This window comes from Protopterus annectens, chromosome 6.part0 (assembly GCF_019279795.1).
Source record: "Protopterus annectens isolate FY-2018-M chromosome 6.part0, PAN1.0, whole genome shotgun sequence".
NCBI lineage: Eukaryota > Metazoa > Chordata > Ceratodontiformes > Protopteridae > Protopterus > Protopterus annectens.
Genome location: NC_056737.1, coordinates 1,899,182,585 through 1,899,205,084, shown reverse-complemented (window position 1 = coordinate 1,899,205,084; position 22,500 = coordinate 1,899,182,585). Strand labels below are relative to the sequence as shown.

Here is a 22,500-nt window from a genome sequence, read left to right as displayed (position 1 = left end):
TAAGTATATGCAGTTGTTGAATAACTTTTCTCTCCTCTAGAGTCGCTGAGATCGCTGATCTCAGACCAACAGAAGAAACTTTATGACAGCTTTCCAACGACTATTTTAGAGAACAGTTTCAGTAGTTTATTGGACAATGTCAACCAATATGAACGAAAGCTTCTTTCACAGAAGCGACACAAGCTGCAGAGAGACTTAACTGACTTCAGATTAGGCCATATCTTCACTTGGCCACGGACAATGAGCACTAATGTTAATAATGTGAACAATGTTGCAGTTGACAAAGTTAACAATGTTCCTGATGTTTCTGATGCTTTACATGTTGATTTAATTAATGATGGGGCACGGGTCTATAATACTCTAGCAGCTGGCAGTAGACCATCCCCACATGTTCAATTATCCGATGTTGTTGTTGGTGAAGAATGTGTGATTAAGCCACAAAGTTTAGTTTTACCACACTCGCAATCACCAGTAGGTGTTTCTACCACTAAGATGAATGCGAATGGCTCTGATATGAGTGCAGTTAGTGTTTGTACCTCTGATGTTATAATTGTAGAACATAATACAGGTTGTCACACTGGTACAACTGATAAGCTACAACCAGTAGTGAGGAGCAAGATCAATACCTCCTCACAATCTTTTTCACATACACAGGGTACAGCTTCCACGTCCCGGTCTGAGAATGCTCCTATTTATGATTCAAGACACCCTTTTCCGATCAGAGTGGATTACAAGGGGGGCAGGGCGAGACCATTGAGCGGGGGGCGACAGAAACGGAAGCTATCGTTGAACAACCTTGAACAGGAATATAAAGAAAATGTGGGAGAACAAAGGGAAAGGGAAACCTTAATTTTCAACCTCTCCCAACGTACATTGAATAATGATGAGTTATCAGTACTATCTAGGGGTCTCTCATTTATACCCACAGCAAGTAGTGTTTTTGAAGAGGCGATAAGGGACTTCAAGGTATATGTACGTAATTTATCTCTGAAATTATACTTTAGAGAGAGCAGTGAAGTGTTACCCATTTCAATTTTCATCGTCAAGCTCGTTCACTCCCCTGCATCCCTTGTTATCTGCTTTCAGCCAGTTGGTTGAAGATGATTTATACAGGATGAGGGATGGTGAGCATCAACACACATTGAGAAAATATAACCTCACCTATAAAGAAAATAGAGCTTTAAGAGGTTTGTCTAATGATCCCTCCATATGTATTAGACCGGCTGATAAAGGAGGGGCATTGTTATTCTGGGCCATGAAGACTATACCAATAGAATGTTAAATATGCTTGGAGACACATTGTTTTACCAACAACTGGATATAGATCTAGTGAAAGTTTTTCTTCATAGGGTGAATGGATTTTTATTGGGTCTTTTAAATAGCCACGTCATAGACAATCACCTTTTTTCATTTCTTGATGTCAAGTCACCATTGATACCTTTGATCAGTGGACTCCCCAAGATACACAAGAATCTGACAGATCCCCGCTCCGACCAATAGTAGCGGGGAGGGGATGGATCACTGAACCATCTTCAATCTATATAGAGCACAACTTAAGGCCAGTTGTGAACATGAATAAATTCATTCTGAGGGATACGAAACAGTTCCTAATTGAATTGTATGACTGCCTGAAGGATGTAACAGACACATTAGATCTCATTTTTTTGACTATGGATGTGAAATCGTTATTCACAGTAATTCCGAACAGTGTTGGTGTTGATTTTATAACCAAACATTTACACAGGGTGACTGAGTTCTCTGAATCTAAGATCATGTTAATTATTTCATTGTTAGAGGTTGTATTGCACAATAATGTTTTTTGCTTTCAGGATAGGTGCTTTTTACAAAGAGATGGCGTAGCTATGGGCACCTCGTGTGCCAATAGCTACGCCAACTTGTTTATGGCAGAATGGGAGAATACTTTTATGTATACCCTGCCAGGCTTTTGGAACACATTGTGTTCTATAAGCGCTTTGTAGATGACCTCTTCTTTATTTGGAGAGGTTCCATACATCAGATGAATGTTTTTGTTGAACAGCTGAACAATGCCACCACCTACATTAAGTTTAGTCATGAGGCATCTGCAACCAGAATTACTTTTCTTGATGTATTTGTTGAGAAATTACCCAATGGACTTGTGAATACTGGTGTATTTAGGAAGAAGTGTCACATTAACACACTGTTACATCGTAGCAGCATGCATCCACAGTTTGTTTACAGGAATATTGTTAAAGGACAGGCAATGAGGGCCTCTAGGTATAACCCTACTTCACAGGGATTTATACAGGACCTTGATGACCTGTATACTCGACTATCTCAACGTTGTTACAACAACATTGAGATTATGAAGGATTTGATAGTGTTCAGGGATCCAGGCAAGACAGAGCAGCACCCTATTTTTCACATCAGGAGAACATTAGTAATGAACCTACAGCACCTAGCACTTATACATCAAGTGGTGAAGCATTTACCATGTTTTATACCACTGATGCTTGGAGAATTAGGAAGTAGTTCAAAAACATTGGAATGTCCTCACGGTTGATACCCATGTTAAGGAAAGGGTAGGTGATATTCCGTGCTTTAGGTACAAAAATAAGAAAAACCTGAAGAGGATACTGTGTGATAAAGAGAGATTAAGGAAGTCATCCACTAACAGTCTGTCTGGAACTCGAAAATGTGGTAAATGCAATTTCTGTTCATTCATCAGTAGTGAAGTGACTTTTGTTCACCCAGTTAATCATTATACTTATCATTTGAAAGCTCATGGTAATTGTTTATCAGCTAATGTGGTGTACATTGCCACATGTGGAAAATGTTCATCATTTTACATTGGGAAAACCAATAGATATCTGAAAGACAGAATACGAGAGCACTTATATGCGATTAGGATGCGACACAGTAGTAATGCACTTGCCAAACATGTTCTTGAAACTGACTCCACACATACTTTTACCTTTAGGATTTTAGAACAGATGCAGGTGAACATCAGGGGAGGAGACATAAGAATGCATACAGAAGGTAGAGAGAACATGTGGATTATCAAGCTCAGATCAGACGTACCCCCAGGTTTGAACGCTAAACTGTCTGTTAAACCATTCTTAAGGATGAGGAGATTAAAAGCATTTTAACAGGTACACAGTTCCAAGTTTGGTATGTTCAATTGTTTAGTCTTAGTTTTAAAGAAGAATAATTATTTCTGTTTATTGTTGTTGTTTTAACAGCATGCTGTCTTCACAGTATGCTGTCTCATTTATTTCTAAGCTTGTTATTTGGTCATGCATTTTACTGTGTGAACTATTCTATCTGGCAGTCTAATGTCTCACTCATGTTATGCTTTGTGGTTGTTTTTATAACTCAGTAGTGTTTCTTTCAATTGGAATCTCTTGCTGAGTTGTAGTGACTTAATTAGTTTTAAATATTTTTAATTGTTTAATAGATAGGGTGGAGTTATATCTCCCGCCCAGGATGTATATTTAAGCACTGTTTTAATTTCCTGTTTTATATCCATGAGTCTGATGAAGCCAAGTGGGTGAAAGCGCTTACTCAATAAACGTCACGTTTTTATTTTATTACTATATGCTCAGAGGTGATTGATTTATCTACATGCTATGTTCTCTCCTTCGTATCTGACTTTTACCATTGTATAATTTTTATTTACTTATCCTCTGCTGACCAGGTTAGTCCCAGTAGTATTTATACTACTAAGGGTATCAGGGAACTTCTACTCGTCATTCTTGCAAGTGGGATATGCTTTGGATGAGCACTTCCTGTTTCCATTCCAGGTGCAGAGGCAGCCCAGACAAACAGGGTGGCAGATCGTGAGAGAAGGAGATAATGGAGCGATGTGAGAATTGAAGGAGAAAGCTATTATCGAGAACGAAGAATGCATGCAGGATTCTGAGAAGTTGTTTCAAAGAAATCTGTTTGATGTTGATGAGTCAGTAAATGATGGATGTATAATTACAGCGCTCCAATTATGAGGGTTGTGGGATGATTCACTTAAAGAAATGGTGGTGCAGAGTGAGACAGAAAATGAAGGAGGCATGTCCTGATGGGGCATTATGGCAAAAATACAAAAGGAGATGCAGAGACAATCCTGAAGAATAGTGGTGAGATGAAAAACAGAAGCATATTCAAAGTAAAATACGGCAAAATGGGAGTACCAGAAAAGATAAAGGCTGAAGAAAATGAAAAATGAAAGTACACGGTAAGGATTTAATGTAAAGGAGATGAGGAAATGGACAAGTATAAAGCAGGGGACAATTTAATAGCTCCTTTCAGTATACAAGCACATGAGCTAAGAGCATTTAATCTTTTTAGAAAGACACATTTTGTGACATTATATTTGAGACTGTTTTTTCAATGGAAAATTATTTTGGAGACTATGAAAAAAGAAAAACTGCAACCCCCAGAATCTTTATGCAATAAAAACATGTAATAGGGAAACAAAAATGAAAATTCAAGTACAGTTTCAAACACAAAAGGAAAGTAAGACTTTGAAATGACATTTGAAAACTTTATGAAAAGAAGTAGGGTTGCCGGAGAGGGTAGTAAGAGTTGAATCATCTGCATACTGGATTAGTGAGTATGTGGAGCAGGCAGAGTAAAGATTATTAGTAAAAATATTAAAGAGGAGAGGGCAGAGAATAGATCCTTAGGGTACACCAGTTTTGATGGGTAGGAAGGGAGAGCAAGCAAACAGACATCCAACGGATTGTTGTCTGTAAGATAACTAGAGAACCAAAGAGTAGCGGATACAGAGAGGTTAAGTTCAGTAAATTTTGTGAGGAGCTTAGGGTGGGAGACTGTGTCAAATGCCTTTGAGAGGTTGAGGAATAGGCATGACACCAATTTGTTGTTGTCCCTAGCCTCAGCTACAGTCTGGATGAAAGAGAGAAGGGCAATGGAAGTGCTGTGGTGGGGACTAAATCCATGTTGTGAGGGGGTGAGGAGATTTTCCTGTAGTAGATATTTGAGAAGCTGTGTATGAATGCATTTCTCTAGGATTTTGACAGAGGTAAAATAATGACTATAGGGCAGAAATTGGATGGGTCAGTGGAGCTACCTCCTTTGTGAAGTGGTATTGTGAAGAAGGATTTCCAGATGTCTGGTACTATGGATTCTTTGATAGAATGGTTAATAAGGATTGATACAGGATATGCTATAGTATTGGCTGCAACTTTGAGAAAGTGAGGGGGTAGATTGTCGTAGGAAGGAGAACATGTTTTAAGTTTCAGCAGAAGAGATGTTATATAGGTGGTGGGGACAGGGTTCAGGGAGAATGTTAAGTGGGGGCAGGTACTGGAGGGGGATTGTGATTGGTTGGTGTCAGGAGGGTATAGTTTGTGGATTGAGTCTATGAAGTAATTGTTTAGTAAGGTAGCTGTTTCAAGGGGTGTTTTGTTAAAGGAAGGGTTGGGGTGGAGGGGTTTCCTGGATGGAGAATGTGGTTCATGGTATGCCAAAATTGTTTAGCATTAGAAGAGTGGTAGATTGAGCATCTACTGTAGGAATACATTTTTCTTGTCTTGGGCAATAACTGTTTAGTAAGATTTTGTAGTTGTTTGAATCTAAGGAGGAGAGAAGGGGATGTAGACTTAGTCCATTGTTTCCAGGTGGAATCCATACATTTCATGGTGGAAAGGGTATGTTTGGAGAGCCAGGGTGCTGGATTAGATTTGATCCTAAGTTTTCTTATGGGAGCTAGGGAGTTTAGTATGTTCAGGAAAATATTATTAAATTCAAGAATGGCTTCATTCAAGGGAAGGTTGTACAGGTGGGACCAGTTTACAAGAGAGAGTTGGTAGTTGAAGTTATGTACATTAAAATTAGATAGGTTTTGGCAGTCTTTATAAAGGTGGATTTTAGAGGTGGGAGATGGCATTCTTAGTATTGAGACAGGAAGGTGATCACTTAAGGAGTCTGGTAAACTACTTGGATTATGGTACTGATAGGGGTTGGAGGTTAAGATCCAGTCAATAATGGAGCAGGAGTTCTTGTTGATGCAGATGTGGGTAGAAATGAGTTGACTGAACCAAAAAAGGTTAATATTGATGCTTGGATAGAAGTTTGAGAGTTTATTCCAATCAATATTAACATCGCCTACTAATATTGTCTCGTATGATAGATGCTGAGAGGTCCAGGATAGGATAGATTTGAGTACAGAGAGATCAGATGGGAAGGCCCACCACCTTGAATTACCTTCTGTTTCCTCCTTTGCCACTTACTTAAAAAAACTTGTACTTTATTCAGCTGCTTTTATTAATCTGTGCTTCTTTCCACTTTATTAATCTTTTTGCGTTTTGCTGCTTGTTCTTAAAGTGTTCATTTGCATTTATTCTGCTGCATTTATTACTGCATGTTAGCAGCCTGATTGTATTGTAATTGTTATTCTAAGCCTCTTAGTTTTTATTTAAGTACTTGGGCTTCAAACTAATCATCTTACATAAGGAAGATTTGCATTGTACACTATTTTGGCAGGTGAGGCTAGGTTACACCCTTCTGAGCTGGGAATTGCTGGTGAAGGCTTATTGTGCTTGTTATTCTAAATGTCTTTGTTCTGGTCTGTAGTCTGCCCTCTTGAGGCATTACTGTCTAGGCAGATTTTTTTAAACTATTAGAGCATATAGTTTGCTCATAGCTGAGCACGCCTCATCAAGTTGCTTGTCTTATTGAATTGTTCAATATTTCTAAGTTCTCCTCACTCCCCCCTAGTAGATCAGTGGCCATGGATATGCACGTCCTGACTCTCTCTGTGGCCAATCTGGTTGAGATGGGTATTCTGAGGCATTGAAGCAATTGCCTCATCTACACTGACAACTCATTTATTCTTAACAAAACAGATAGTGTATGTGAGAGGTGTAAACACACTTTAATGCTGGAAGCAAAACTCTCTCTTTACAAACAAAACTAATCCTATAGAGGTTGTGAGTGACACTTGCACACCTACTGCACACTGTAAAGACTCTCAACATAAAACTACTTATGCTGAGGCATGTAGAGGTAATCTTCCTAAGAGCTCCTGCATGGTACAATCAAATAAAGGGTCCTCAGCCATCACATAAACACTTTGTTAAAACACCACCCACAGCTACACATAGCAATACTGTATCCAATGCCTCCACTGTTAAGCCCTTAAAGAAAACCAACACACAGCCAAATTTCCTGGTCAGACTGAGTAAAGAGAGAGTCATGGTTATCTGCCTTTTCGGGGCTAGCGTCCATCAAGTCACATGGTTTAAAGTCTAAGAGTACCCCAGCAGTGCCTTTCACACCTTTAGACCAGCTACTGCACAGGAGGTAACTAAAGGTGGAGGAGTGTCAGTCTACATTAAAACTAATCTCACATCCAGGCTTGTTAAAGTGTATGACCCATTGGAACTCATACATGTGCAACTCACCATAAACACAGTGCCGTACCATATACTTGCAAGATATAGGTCCCCTCCATGTCACAGGAAACCCATACTGCCTATCTCAATATACTAGAATCCCTCACCATTCAGCCCAATATGATACTAATGGAGGATTTCAACTACCCCTCTATATATTGGGAATCCTACACCTCTTCTAATGCACAAGCCCACTGATTTCTAAACTTTGTTAATGCCAACATTCTGGAAGAGTTGGTCCATTCTCCTACCAGGGGTACAAACATCCTTGACCTTGTACTCACAAACATAGGGGGCCAGTTTTCCTCACCCAATGTAATATCTTTGCTCATCAGATCAGACCATAAGACAGTATTACTTGATATAGAAATTAAATCTGTGAATCTGGCAAAACACACACACACCTTTAGGAACTATTCCAAGGCTAACCTCTCCCTACTAAGTAATACATTGGCTAAATTCCAAGCCCTGCCCAAACGCAGAAAACACCATAGAATACACTGAGCTATTTACAAAATCTCTGTATAGCCATATTGATAGCTGTATAGACTGAGCTGTGCCCACTCATTTTAAGAATAAGACAAACTCAAAAGACAAGCAACCCTGGTGGAATCACACTATCAGTCTGTTATACAACAAAAGGGAAAAAAAGCAGCAGTCATACTCAAAAGTAAAGGTAAAAGCCTGGCATGGTTGCTGCACAGAAAATCAAAGCACACTACTCTCTTAGTCATTAATGAAATCTGCTGTGCGCTCCTAGAAGCTTATTTCTTTGAACTTGTGCCAACACACAAATTGTATTTTAATCAAAAAGAATGAGGAACCAGAGGCCAGCCTAACAAGTCCCTCATGAGGGAAGTGGGGGTCAGTTCTGGTTTTGTGGTGTACACTAATACACCTTGAGCAGATATAATCACAAATAGTGCAAATCATATTACTGCTGTATGTTTGAGTTTAAGTCAACTAAATCTTAAATTAACCTTGCTCTTTACAATGATGGCCTAGCAAACCTGGGGCAAGAGTTTCCTGTAAAGAAAGGACATTTCTTTCTGAGTTTTACAGACATGGAAATAAACTGAATATAGTTCACTGATCTCACAAATGCTGGGGAAAATGTATACATATATACAATACAAGGAAAGACAGAAAGAAAAGATCTATAGTCAGAAGTATGAAATGTGATGAGTCCTAAGACTTTGAAAAATAACATAATTTAACCGGAATAAGCAGCAAAAAAACAACTCACTGTTGCATGTCATAGGTTCATAGATTGGTACTAGGCTATCGGCCCTAGGGCCTATACAAGCCTAGCCATAACAATTCCCTGGCTATTTCTTCTCACAATATTTACTTCCCTGGACCCCTGTTTAGCAGGGTGACTGACAAATGTTTTTCTTTTGTTCCCAATAGCTTAGTGGCTACAAGCCTTAACTGGCTCATTCACTCCCTGGAGGTGAGGGAGTTCTCTCATTTATTCCTTCAGGGTGAAAGGTGGGTATAATGAGAGAAAGCCATTATCCACACCTAAGGTATCAGGTCACCCCACCTAACCCCTCCCCATGGCAGCTTAAGAACTATAAAACTGCTAGACTCAGACAAGGCATAAATGCTCTCCCACTATCCAACTACTGGAAATGGTGCACCATGGCACCAGAGGCTCATTAGGTTCACTGCTATGTCACTAGTACCATGAGCCAAGTTACCACCCTCTTAGGATGGGTGAGCTGACATTAAACACTCAAGTCCTATTCTCTCCATACCCAGCCTCTCCAGCACCTGTGTTTCTGAGGCTAAATTTAAAGAATAAATAGCTACTCAGGCAAGGGGCAACCACAAAGTTTTCTAAAACTATGTCTGTAACCTCAAAGGAAATACACAGCAATCCACAACACTTACTGTAAATAGCATCATCCACACTAAACTGGAGGCCATTGCCAACATTTTGGCTGACAAGTTAAGCTTGAATTTCTCCCACCCCCCCTCCCGATAGTCAAAAGTAAATACCACATAACAATCACCCCAAACATTAACAGAGAACAGATCATTAATGCACTTTTCAAGGACAAAAACTGCATCAATGGGCCCCGATAACATCCGGGGATGTTTAATAAATAGCTTGAAACATGATATCTCTGATCCACTTGAATCACTTTTCAATGAAAACCTTCAGTCAGGTTCTGTGCCCAAGGAATAGAAGATGACTACTGTCATTCCCCTGCACAAAGGAAGTCCAACTACTGATCCAGGTAACTACAGGCCCATAAGTCTTACCAGCCTCATATGTAAGACCATGGAAAGAATCATCTTGAATATGATAAATGAGGACATAAGTAACCTGCAAACACTGTACCCATCACAGTTTGGCTTTGTTAAGGGAAGGTCATGCCTATTAAATCTGGTGGATTTTTTTGAGAGGCTCACCAAAGCACTGGATGAAGGTAAGACTGCACAAAGCTAACCTCGACCTGGCCAAGGTTTTTGATACAATACCCCACTCAGCCATTGTAGACAAGCTCACTAATTTAGGTATAAACCCTTTTATCATCCTCTGGATAACCATCTGGCTCACTGATAGGACCCAGGAAGTCAAAATAGGTGAGGCCACCTCCACCAAGAGGCCAATGACTACAGGAGTTCCTCAGGGCTCAGTATTGGGACCACTCCTTTTTGGCATCTATTTTTCTGAAATGGAAGCAAATGTTTTCAGATGATTGTAAGCTGGGGGTTATCATCAACTCCCCTGCAGACACTAGCATTCTTCAAGAAGGTCTGTCTTTGACTATTAAATGATGTCAAAGTCATGATCTTAAACTCAATGATAAAAAATACATAATTGTACCCTTTGGGAAATGAACCATCCCATCCAATTACCATGTTGGTAATACAGCCCTAAGAGTCAACCCAGTGCTCAGACATCTGGGTACTCATGTAGACAGTAGCCTTACCTTCGACCACCATGTGGCCACAGTGGTGAGGAAATACTTTTATATTGCACAGCGTATAAGTAAGAGCATTGCATCTAGGTCAAAAGAGGTCATTATCCCACTGTACTTTGGCCTTATCAGACCAGTCATAGAGTACAATGCTCCCTTTGGTATGTACCTGACTAGGCATATACAGCAACTAGAGCAATCTCAAAGGTTCCTTACAAAAAGAATGCAAAGGATAATAAACTTGGGTACTTACGTATTATCGCAACCAGATTTTCACAGAAACAGTGGTTGGTTCCCGATCAGTGAGTGTGCAAGTTAATGTGCTTGAAATGGAAAATGGCGTGTTTTCTTTAACAAAATAGGTTGGTTTCCGGAGTGCTACCAACACAAAGTACACAACATACAGCTGTTGTTTCTTCGTGCTCTTTATTGGCAGCAGCATGTCACTGCATTGCAAGGCCACCCACTGAATGTTCTTTGTCAGCCCATGCTGTGAAATAACGGCCATACTACGTATATTCCTTTCAGTTTGGCTTTAATTGTCAGGGCTGCTGTAGCATCCTTTTCCGCCATAGCTGAATGCAAGAATTGGTTAAGGCATTCAGTAGTGGCTTGCCAGTAACAGCAGGTGTTCAGGCTTCTGAGGAATGCAGTTATTTACATGTGCATTTTTTAAGTGTAGTGGAAAGTCTGTCAGATCAGAGATATATGCATCTTTTTTTAATTTGGCACCCTTGCTGCAATGTTTTGGCCCTTTTTTCCCCCAATTCCATTTTATATGACATGACTGACCTGATTCTATTTGGAGATCAAACACAATGCCTCTTAGCACTTGGTTCTCGATCATGGCAAATGTTTGTTAATGTTGCTAAAATGTAATACAGTGTGTTTTCTTTTAACAGTACACCTTATTTTCTGGACTGCTATCAGTACAATGTGCAAGACATGCTGTTGTTCTTTCTTAATGGTGTTTACTGGCACCTGTGTCACTTCCTGCAAGTCTGCCCGTTGAACGTTGTGCCAGTAAACGCCATTAAGAAAGAACAACAGCATGTCTTGCACATTGTATCGATAGCAGTCCAGAAAATAAGGTGTACTGTTAAAAGAAAACACACTATATTACATTTTAACAACATTAACGAACATTTGTCATGATTGGGAAGCAAGTGCTATTATCACGAAAATCTGGTTGCGATAATACGTAAATACCCAAACTTGCCTTATGTAGAGCACCTTAATACCCTTTCCCTCTACTCAGTCTCCTATAGATTGCTGAGGGGTGACTTATCCCTGGTTTACAAGGCATCGGCAAACCTCACACATATGAATCTCCAACATATTTGTAAGTCAAAAAGTACCAGGAATACAAAGTGTAGGGACCTGAATTTTATCTGTGACTTAAACTGAACTTGCTGGAGAGACAGACCTATGTCCCAGAGATTGCCCCTCCTATGGAACAGGTTTCCCATGCATGTGAAGATGAATTTGTCTATTACCCTGTTTAAGCACAACTTAGACAAGTGGATGGGCAATAGAAAATTTACACTAGGCCTGGCACCCATGTCCCTTATGGACAGAGGTAGCTTAAAATGTTTTGGCCATTAATGTCCTATTTGGATGTAGGGCATCATTATTCTTTTGGGAAAACTTGGCTAGGCTAAGAAAGGCACCTTGGGTCATTAGCCTAGTAATAGTCTATGAATTTATGAATACATGAATCTATATAATCTTGATTTTGTTTGGCCACATTAGTTGTTTGAGGAGACTAACCTTACATTAAAAAGGCACTATGGGGGTGGAGAAATCTTTGGCCAATATGTAGAAGCTATGAGGATAGAGGTGCAGGCCTTCACTGAAACAGCATGTAGGGCTGTCTGTCATCTTGTCCTATGCTAATATGTGTGGACCCCTTAGAATGCTGTCAATAACTAAGCCAATAGTTAGTCACATATATTTTCTTTGTATTGTGGTATCGTTCTTGGTGATTATTCCCCATCCACTTGTAAAGCTATGTCAAGAATCTCAATGGCAACACTCAGATCTGCTCTGAGTTATAGCACAATGGCACTAAATATACAGAACCAACTGATATTGCCAACATCCTGGCAGATAGGTTCAGTGCTAACTTTACCCCCCTCTTACCCCCTAAAGGGCCCATCTCTATACCAGAAGAATGCAAAGCTCCTGTAATCACAGCTGCACAAGAAAAAAACACACTCTCAAAAGCCAAGAACACAGCATCCACAGGACCTGACAATATCCCAGACTGCATTCTACATGAACTGTAGAATGAACTGGCACCCCACCTAAGCACCATGTTCAATCATAGCCTCACCTCAGGCTTTATGCTGACTGAATAGCGCACAGCGACAGTTATCCCACTCCACAAAGGTGGATCCACCATGGACCCCGGGAACTACCGCCCCATTAGCCTAATGAGCCTGGTCTGCCAGGCCATGGAACGTATCATCATGGAACTTATAAACAAAGACATTGGTAATCTCCAAACCCTGGACCCCACCCAGTTTGGGTTTCTAAAAGGCAGATCATGTCTCCTAAACCTGATAGACTTCTCTGAAGCAGTCACCAAAGCCGTAGACGAGGGTAAGGTGGTTCACACAGCCTATCTAGATCTCACCAAGGCTTTTGACACCATCCCCCACTCTGGAATTATAGATAAACTCACTAAACTAGGTATAAATCCCTATGTCACAAAATGGGTTGCCAACTGGCTCACTGACAGAACTCTCACTATGAAAGTAGCAGACTCCAAATCTGACTTCAGACCAGTGACAAGTGGAGTACCACAGGGTTCAGTCCTGGGTCCTCTCTTGTTTGGTATCTACTTTTCTGAAGTACAGGCTAACACAGAAGGTCTTTGGCTAATGAAGTTCACAGATGACTAGGAGCCATAATCAAAACTCCTAACAATGTGGACATCCTACAAAAGGGTCTCACTGAGACAGATGGCTGGTGTCAAAGCCATGGCCTCAGGTTCAATGCCAAAAAGTGCATTGTCATCTCCTTTGGTAAAAACTCTGTACCCATGAGCTACCACATAGGTGGTAGTCTACTTAACACCAAAAGTGTGATAAGAGACCTTGGGACACAGGTGGACAGTAGTCTCTCCTTTGATAATCACATCACCACAGTAGTCAGGAAATCCTTCTATGTGGCACACCTCATCATAAAAGGTTTCCCAACCAGTCAAAAAGAGGTCATTGTTCCCCTCTACTCATCACTCATTAGACCCATTATAGAGTACAACGCCCCTTTTGGTATGTATCTCACAAGACATTTACAGCAACTGGAGAGGCCACAGAAATACCTCACAAAGAGGATTACCAGCCTCAAACAGATGCCCTACGCAGACTGTCTCCAAAAACTTCAGCTTTACCCCGTCGCTACTCAGAGGCAATCTCTGCCTAACATACAAAGCTATGTCAAACCCAGAGCTATTGGACATGCACCACTTAAAGAAATCCCAATCCCTTCAAACTACATGCTCCAGAGACATAAACCTTGTTACCACAATAAACAGAACATGCTGGAGGGATAGATTTCTGTCCCAGAGACTTCCCATACTCTGGAAAAAGCTACCTATCTATATCAAACAAAGCTCCTCATTAGCACTCTTCAAAAAAATCTTGATGATTGGATGGGAAATAGGAAATTCACCTCTGGAATCACCTCTATGTCTCTGCTCGCCAGGGGCACAGGAAAATAATTTTCTTGGGTGGTGAAAGCCAGGGTACCTTTTTGGCTAGGCTTATATAGGCCCTAGGGCCAATAGCCTAGTACCTACCTATGAACCCATGATGGTAGGATGCTGTTCAAGATTAGTTTCACACCAACCTCAGAGGCATATTATGAAAGTGCCATTATACTTCTCTTCATATGATCCAAGTAGGTGCATCTCAAGTCATTAGTGCCCACATTCACAATGACCATGTCAAATGACTACAGGTGTGAAGGGACGGGAGTGCTCTTGTGACATGCCAAAACCTGGCACCCTAGAGACAGCTTACTGTCACCCTTTCCTTGATCAGAGTAGTGAGTAGTGTGCATCTGTGTGTCTCAACGTGGAGTCACTTATGACTGGAACATTATCAGATGTACAGGCTTGACAAAGTTGCCTTAAGGGTTTTGGTTTGCATCTGAGTGATGTCCCTTTTCTTCTCTGTTGTTTGTTATTGCTACAGGTGCTGTTCACTTCTAAGTGTATCACTCACCATTCTATGCAACCAAGCTACCTCTCAGAGGCCTTTGAGGTCTGAGCAGGCATTTCCTAATCACCTCAGAATAAGATGATTTATTTGCAGATTTAAGACAAGGTAGGCATGGTCATATGAGGTGATAGTCAGTACTTAAAACCCAGTGAGTACTGCCAATAATTTGTAGTGAAAAACTGATCTCCAAAATTAGTAAATGCTTGCAGCTTTCATGTATAGATTCTTCTAGTGGTAGAAGCAAATGGTTGTCAGGAACTATGAGGCAGCTGATATACTCCCTCGGGGTGTCTAGTGCTAGCAGGCTAGGTACAGATGGTGCAGGAGAAAAGTCTATTTGACTGACCAGTTTGCTATATCTTTTACTTTTGTTTTCATTTGTATGATGTACCAACAACTGTTGATTGCATATAACTTTTTATAATACTACAGTTGCTGTAGCATGCTATTTTCTGCTAAATTAACAGGCAAAATTGATTCATGGATTAATTTTGTTTTGCTTTCACTTCCTGTAATTAATTAAACAACCTGTCTTTGATAATAGTTTTTAGACTGTGCTAACTCTGTTGACTGTGGTATAATTATGTTTTTAATTATTTTTCTTTGTACTTCAGGATACAATCTCTGGAATGTTTTATAGTATAATTTTTCATTCTTTAAAAAAAATTATACCTTTGAAGGTAAATGGACAAAATCATTCCTCTGAATATGCCATGCATATAGAAGCAGACATCTAAGGTTCAAACAGAAGAATGGACTTTCAGGGTTGTTTTGATTAGTATAAAAACAAGTACTCTTATTAAAACAAAAAATCCACAGTTAAATGGCAGGTGCTTTGCTGATGTCTTGCAAACATGTCAGTTTCTCAAGGCAAATTTCTGACTCTGGCTTCCTTTGTGGTTTCAGTCTTCATTTTCTATTCACACAAAGGTGCCACCATGACCAGCCAGCAAATGGAGACCATGGGCCAGTGGAAGATCACTGTATGGGAAGAAGAATTCTTTCATGGGAAACATTGTGAGTTCATCATGGAGTGTCCCAACATCATGGATCGGGGATTCCAAAAAATTCGCTCCATTAAGGTGGAATGTGGCCCGTGAGTATACTATGATTATTTCAGAGAAATCTGATAGTATCACAAGTACAACTCAATGTATATTTGGTTGAAATCCTCTGTATTTGCAAGACTGAAAAGGACACTATAACACAGTATTGCCTGTATATTAGGTCACTGTAAAATGCAGCAATGACATAATTTCAGTGCTTGGATCAGTCTTATCTGACCTTTACCATGAAAAGTATAGATGAAGCATTCTTATCTTTCCTTATAACAGCAGTATAGAAGACATCAGTATATGAAGGGAATGAAATGCTTCCTCACAGGAACCTTAAATGATCCATAAGTGCAGTTCAATAACAAGTGAGATTTTAGGTTTCCTATATCAGTGCAACCTTTCCAGGTCCATATTTCAGCTACCATTTCCAAATGACTTCAATCATAATTGTGCTATTTTGATCAAGTCCATTTCACTGTCACATCCAGCCTCACAATGCATCTACCTTCCTTAATTCACTTAAATGCTCTCAGCTGTAGTTTTCTCCTATCTCATCCAAATTATTTCTACATCTAGTGCCTTATTGTCTGATTCAAACTCCTCTAATCAACGTGAATCTCCTTCCTAAACATAAATGTTCCCTTCCATTTATCCATCCATTTAATAAAATAATTGCCATGATGGGGGTAATAATGATACCCAGTTTAACAGGACAAATCAGACTTTTCTGTCTTCATCAAGAGTCCGTGGCCTAGCGTGTGAAACTTCCAAGGGACTCCAAGTGAAGCTGTGAGATATAATTACTCCAGTATGTCCAGATCAGCCCTAATGTCTGCATTCATTGGACCATGCTTGGTAAACCTCACATAGGAGATGCCAGAGAACATCCTCATAAGATGCTAAACCTTGCTCAATATGTTCCTAGTAATTCAAAGGCACAAAATCTGTTCTCTAAGATCCAAGCAGAACCTTGAACTCTGTCATTAAGACTCATCCCAGCAGCTTTATGAAGGAATTTTTTCCGACCACTTGTAGCTGCAGTCTCATCTTTGCAGACATTAAACACAGCTTGTAGCCATAAGTGAGGCTATGGAGATAAACTTACAGGGAAAATAAGAATCCAGCATAGAACTGAGCTCCCACTTTAGCCTCATGCCTCTAGGACTTGTACCACTGTTCCAATTTACTGGTCCTTCTGCTGATTCCCTGTAACCTCACTCATAAGCAAGACTGCAAGATACCTAAAGCCCTCCTCGAGGAATTTCCTTCCTTATTGTCTTCAAGTGCAATAAATTATCTTCTTGAGGAGACCCATGACCTCTGGGATGAATGGGGTGATTGTATCCCATTGCACTTCTCACTCAGCAATAAATTAGTCTGTTACATATCAGATAGCACAGTCGTTTGTGAGCAGGAAGTCAGTATCATCTGCAAACAACAAAGATGCATTGCTTACCTATTCAAACTGGGTATTCTCAGAACCTTGGCAGCACCTATATATGAAACTCGTAAACAGGAAGGGAGACAGCACACCACTGGCCCATCTCAAACAGAATTCAGCTTGACAACAAGAATGCAAACACATGCTTCAGTCAATGGCTACTTGTGTCAAATGGCATGTATTAGTACTTCAAGGCCCCTGTAATACTTGACACTTCTTACAATGCAATGCTGGAGCTTGCAGCCATATGGCCATATGGCTGATCTGGATTTAAAATGCTGACTCTGACATAGACACACACACACACACACACACACACACACACACACACACACACACACACACACACACACACACACACACACACACACACACACACACACACACACACACACACACACACACACACACACACACACACACACAAAATGGCAAACATGCATTACACTTGCAGAAACATAAAAGGCGAAAGAGATTGTCGACTGTTATGCTACCAACTCAAGATGTGATGCTCCTCCTCATTGACAGACTCAGATATTAGGTAAAGTCTCATTTCTGTCAGCCTGGTGTATACTTTCCAGACAATGCTGAGGAACATGATTTCTTTGTTAATAAAGCAGAGTCTGTTGTCCACCTTTTGGAAAAGGGGGAACATCACTAGGCCATTTTTGCAATTACAACGTACTGCCCATAACTTCTACATGATATTGAAGAGGCAAGTTAAGCCTGGCACCCCAGCATTACCCAATGCTTTCAGAATTTCTGACCAGATCTCAGTCACTCCTGAGCCTTACCACAGTGGGGTTGTTTAACCACCATGGTTGCCTTATCTACAGGAATGTACTTAATTCCACTAGTTGATCTTTGTACTGCTTCATCAAAGAAGGGCAAGTCCATGGGATTCAAGAGCTCTTCAGAGTGTTCCTTCCACTTTTCATCATTTCTCCAGCTCTGATATTTTTCTTTCCATGGAAAGTTTGCTGGGACCTCTGAAATGACACATTTCTCCTATCACTGCATGTCTAAATGAGTATCATAAGCTTCTGAAAAATATATTAAATGTGGACTCACTCCTTGTCTTTGTGGTCATCAGCATAGTGGAAATCAATAACAGACACCTTGGAAAATTTGGACTTTGAACACCTGTAACTATCATTCAAAGTTGAGAAGATCAAGGTGCACTATTAGCCTGCTCAAGGTCTTGTAAATGACCTTTCACAATGTCTTGGTCCATTACTAATGCAACAACACTGGAGACAGGCAAACACTTCCCATACATTAGTAAACCTGTCTACCTCTGACCAAACACAGGCACTAATATTCAGCACAGAATCCGGTGTGCTAGTGTCTTCTTTGGAAGGGATGTTGTGCTTCTGAATGTGACATCTATTAGACAATGCATTAGTCAGAGAGGCTCCATCTAACTGAGTTATGGCAGCAAAGGTGGATGTAAAGGATCCCATGATACCTATCAAAAAGAGTAGGAGAATTTCCCTTGGTGTCCTGGACAAAATCTTCCCTAGTCCATGTGAAAACTACCAAGGGTCTCCCTTGAAAAGATGCAGCTGGCTTAGTGTGACTAACTTGCTCAACAAAGTATAAATGAATAAAATATATCATTTGGTTATTCTGTCTATCATTATTAATTGACAGGGAAACCAAGCAAACTAAATAACATTATTTAATAATCTTGGAATGGTATCACTAATGGTGCCACTGTATAATACCCTACATCAAGCAGTAGGACCACCACATTAAAACCAGTGTTGACACTGAGGCTTAGAGTCATGAGAACTGAGTTAATGGACTCCAGACATGGTCTTGACTACACTGACCAATGTCTGGATGCATGATTCCGGACACCCAAAGTTGATCTGATATTTCCATCTCAGTCATACCCAAGGTTGTTGTTCTAAAAAGCAAAAAATTCTACAAAGACGCAATAGAAATCTATAAAAAAGAAACAGATATGAACCTCACAGTGAATACAAGGGTTATCAGGGAGTCTCTGTTGTTTTATAGATTATGTCAAGTGGCTGCTTGCTATCAAGGGAAATGCATTGCTTTTGATTTTGGAACAAAAAAGAGGGACAGAATGGACAAAGGAAGAGGGAATTAAATCACATGTGGAAATAACTATTCAGTATGAAAATAGCTACAGTTTTTTAGTTTTTTTGGGGAGGTCTGTGAGTACTGAACTGTATTACAGACTCACCTGAAGACCTTTCAGTAAACCATGGTAGGGGTCAGCTTCAGAATGCAGAATTGCCATTGGTATGGGTGGTCTCCTAACGAGGAGAAAAAGTAGCTAAATCATCAATACCTTAAGTTATGGAAATACTCTGGAAAGAAAAGGATTGAGAACTCTCTACATCACATTTTACGGGTTTGGTGTATGAAATTGATGGGATGAATGTTAATAGACCACTAGTCTACTTTTACCATTTTTCACATAACACTTTGGCAGCTATTACTGAGATAGAAAGTTTTCACAGTGAAGACAGCATAGCAGGGTGAAGATGTCACTGCTCCTGACCCCTTCAGAAAATGTACCTGACATGCACAGCTCTCCAATATGAGCCAAAAGTGGGACTTTTCCCACAGGACCTCCATCTATTCATGCCCTCTCGGGGAGAGTGCTAACAGCAGGATGTGTTCCCTTTTCTGGACCTTAATGTCTTCTGAATCAGGATCTTCATGAGTCCTTATTGGTTTCCCTGTTATGTGTGAGTGAGGAGTGCAATCTGGACCTGTAGCTGCTGCTCACTATGTTTGATTTTGAATGAGCAGCTATCAAGGCACTAAAGGCTGTTGTTTGTTTTGGCACTGGTGAGCTGATTCTGGTTTCACTTGGCGCAGTGCAGGTGGAGCTGTTTTCAATGGCAAAGTGATGAATTGGTGCTGGATATATTTGACACAGTATATGGGAAAACTGGTTTAGATCATGGCTTTATTAAGGTATATAGCCAGTTTCCATATATTTACATAAAGGCAAAATAGAAACTAGCCCTGAAGCTTTCATCTGTCCATGAAATAGTAAATGCTTTTAATGATTTGTGCTATTTCATACCTGAAACTCTAATGTAGGTCATGTACTAGACTGAGAAAGCTATGTGTGTGTTGGGGAAACTCAGGAGGAATGGGCAGATGTAATCAAAAGGGCACTGCTCCACTCAATTGCAACCACATTCTGGTCTGTGGGAGGCGCACAACAGAAAGGCCTTCTACACACAAAATGCAGCACTTAGACATGGCCCATGAGGCTCTGGAGTCTGGCAGCAGAAAAATTATTCCTGTGAGAGCTTCTGCACCTCAGCTGGACTAGGGTTGACATACTCCATGAATGCATAAAAGAAGGGATTCTCAAGTCTCCATGGTTCAGGATCTGGATTCAGACACAGACAAGATTACAGTTAATTTCTGACAAAAAAATGACATGCAGCATAACTGATTTCTCGAGAGATGTAGCACACAAATTCACCTTGTGATTGATTTCAAGTTATTTAAAAACAGAGACATGACCACTTTTTTAAGATGCAGTGAAGACATTTGACAAACACCCATATGAAGGACAGAGGCACAAGAGATTCATCATCTTCAATGCAAACAGGCCTACTGTATATGTAGATTTGGAACATCATGCTCCTGATATAGCCTCACATGTTCACATATCTGCACACACAAACACAAACAAACAAACAGGCACACACACACACACACACACACACACACACACACACACACACACACACACATATATATATATATATATATATATATATATATATATATATATATATAATACATATTCAAAATGTTAAATAACAATACACAAGATTGCAATAAACATTTCAAACATTCACATTATCAATACCTCTCAATTTCCTAGCACAAGAAATCTGGACAAAGAAAAAAGTAATGGGAGGAGGGGGACAAAGGAACAAAATCAGGAACAAATTTTAAATATTGCTTTTATAAATGTAGAAAGTTGCTAAAATAATAGGTTTTGCATCAGCATGCATTTTCTGAAGATTATGAACTCTGAAACTCAAATGTCTTCCATTTTTAGGGATGTCACTCCTCAATGATTTGCTAAAAAATCCTACAAATTTTATATGAACAAAATACAAATATAAAGCAAAAAATCTGGACATTCTGTAAAGATCTGGGCAGTTGAGTGGTATGCCAACAACATGAATCAACAATGATAGTCACTGAAGGAAAATGAGATAACTAAAACCAAGCATCAGAAACATAATAAAAGAAAAACTGTTCCTTTTGCAATCTACAAACCATAACCCTAAAACCTTAATCAGATCTAAGTTTTCTGAATTGTGGTGGTGTTATGGAAAGTTTTTTTTTTCTAATGTAAGGTGTTTAAGAGCAGGGGAAGGTGGGCAGCAGGTAGCAAGGGGTGCGCTGGGTAAAATTCCCCATTCCCAAGTAAGTGATTTAATGTAATTGGCAACTGTAAATGTAACACATTGGTTTACATTTGTGATCACTTTATTAAGATTGTTTTTTTTATTTTCATTAATGGCTATTGCTGAAGAGTTTGTTAAATATAGTTTTAGTTGATGAATCTTATTGGAGATAATTAATTTTGAACTCCTTCTCTCTCTCTTTATATAGCTATAGCTATATCTATATCTATCTATCTATCTATATATATATATATATATATATATATATATATATATATATATATATATATATATATGTACCTTATTTCCCCAAAAATAAGATTGGGTCTTATACTTTTTCCCCAGCCGAAATACGCATTAGAGCTTATTATCAGGGGATGCATTATTTATCCCCATGTACAACAATCTACATTTATTAATTTATTCATGTACAAAAATCTACATTTATTCATGTACAAAAATTGACATTTATTCACGTACACAAATCGACATTTATTCATGTACAAAAATCGACATTTATTCATGTACGCAAATCGACATTTATTCATATACACAAATTGACATTTATTTGGTACTTTTCCATTATTGGGCAACAGTTCTAGCTAATGCGTTAACAGTTGTGTGACAATTCTACATAAACAGTGCAACAAACATTTCAACTTCAGAATATCTACACCTTGGCTTTCACAGTGCAATATTTCTTGCTTAACAGAAAGTGCAGAAAAATCTCAATACATGTGTATTGGAGGAGGGGAATAAAACAGGTGAATAACTGCCACTTTTTGAGTGGTGATGCTTTCTTTATTCCTTACCCAAACTGTAAGAGAAGAATGATGGAAAGTCATAAAAATGAAGTCTGGGAACTAGTGGCCTTACTTTATAATTACCCCTTGATAATGAAATATTACCTTAATATAAAAAGTAAAAAAACTGACAACAGCTTGCTGGCAGCTGAAAGCAGAAGCAATCCATTCTGTTGCCCCGATAAGGAAAAGTTATTGAAATGCAGTCATGTCATCTTCTTCTG

At 39.6% G+C, this 22,500-nt stretch overlaps 1 protein-coding gene across 2 annotated transcripts in view; it reads left to right on the top strand.

Moving 5' to 3' along the window:
- Positions 1-22,500, top strand: part of CRYBA2 (crystallin beta A2) — a 114,076-nt gene that overhangs the window by 10,575 nt on the left and 81,001 nt on the right. Inside the window, exon 2 of one of the 2 annotated variants that reach the window (XM_044075221.1) lies at positions 15,484-15,649. In XM_044075221.1, coding sequence (XP_043931156.1) covers positions 15,492-15,649 — 158 coding nt within the window. In that variant the 5' untranslated portion in view covers positions 15,484-15,491. Of the gene's footprint in view, positions 1-15,459; positions 15,650-22,500 lie in introns of both variants that reach the window. The other variant, XM_044075220.1, reaches the window with a different exon arrangement.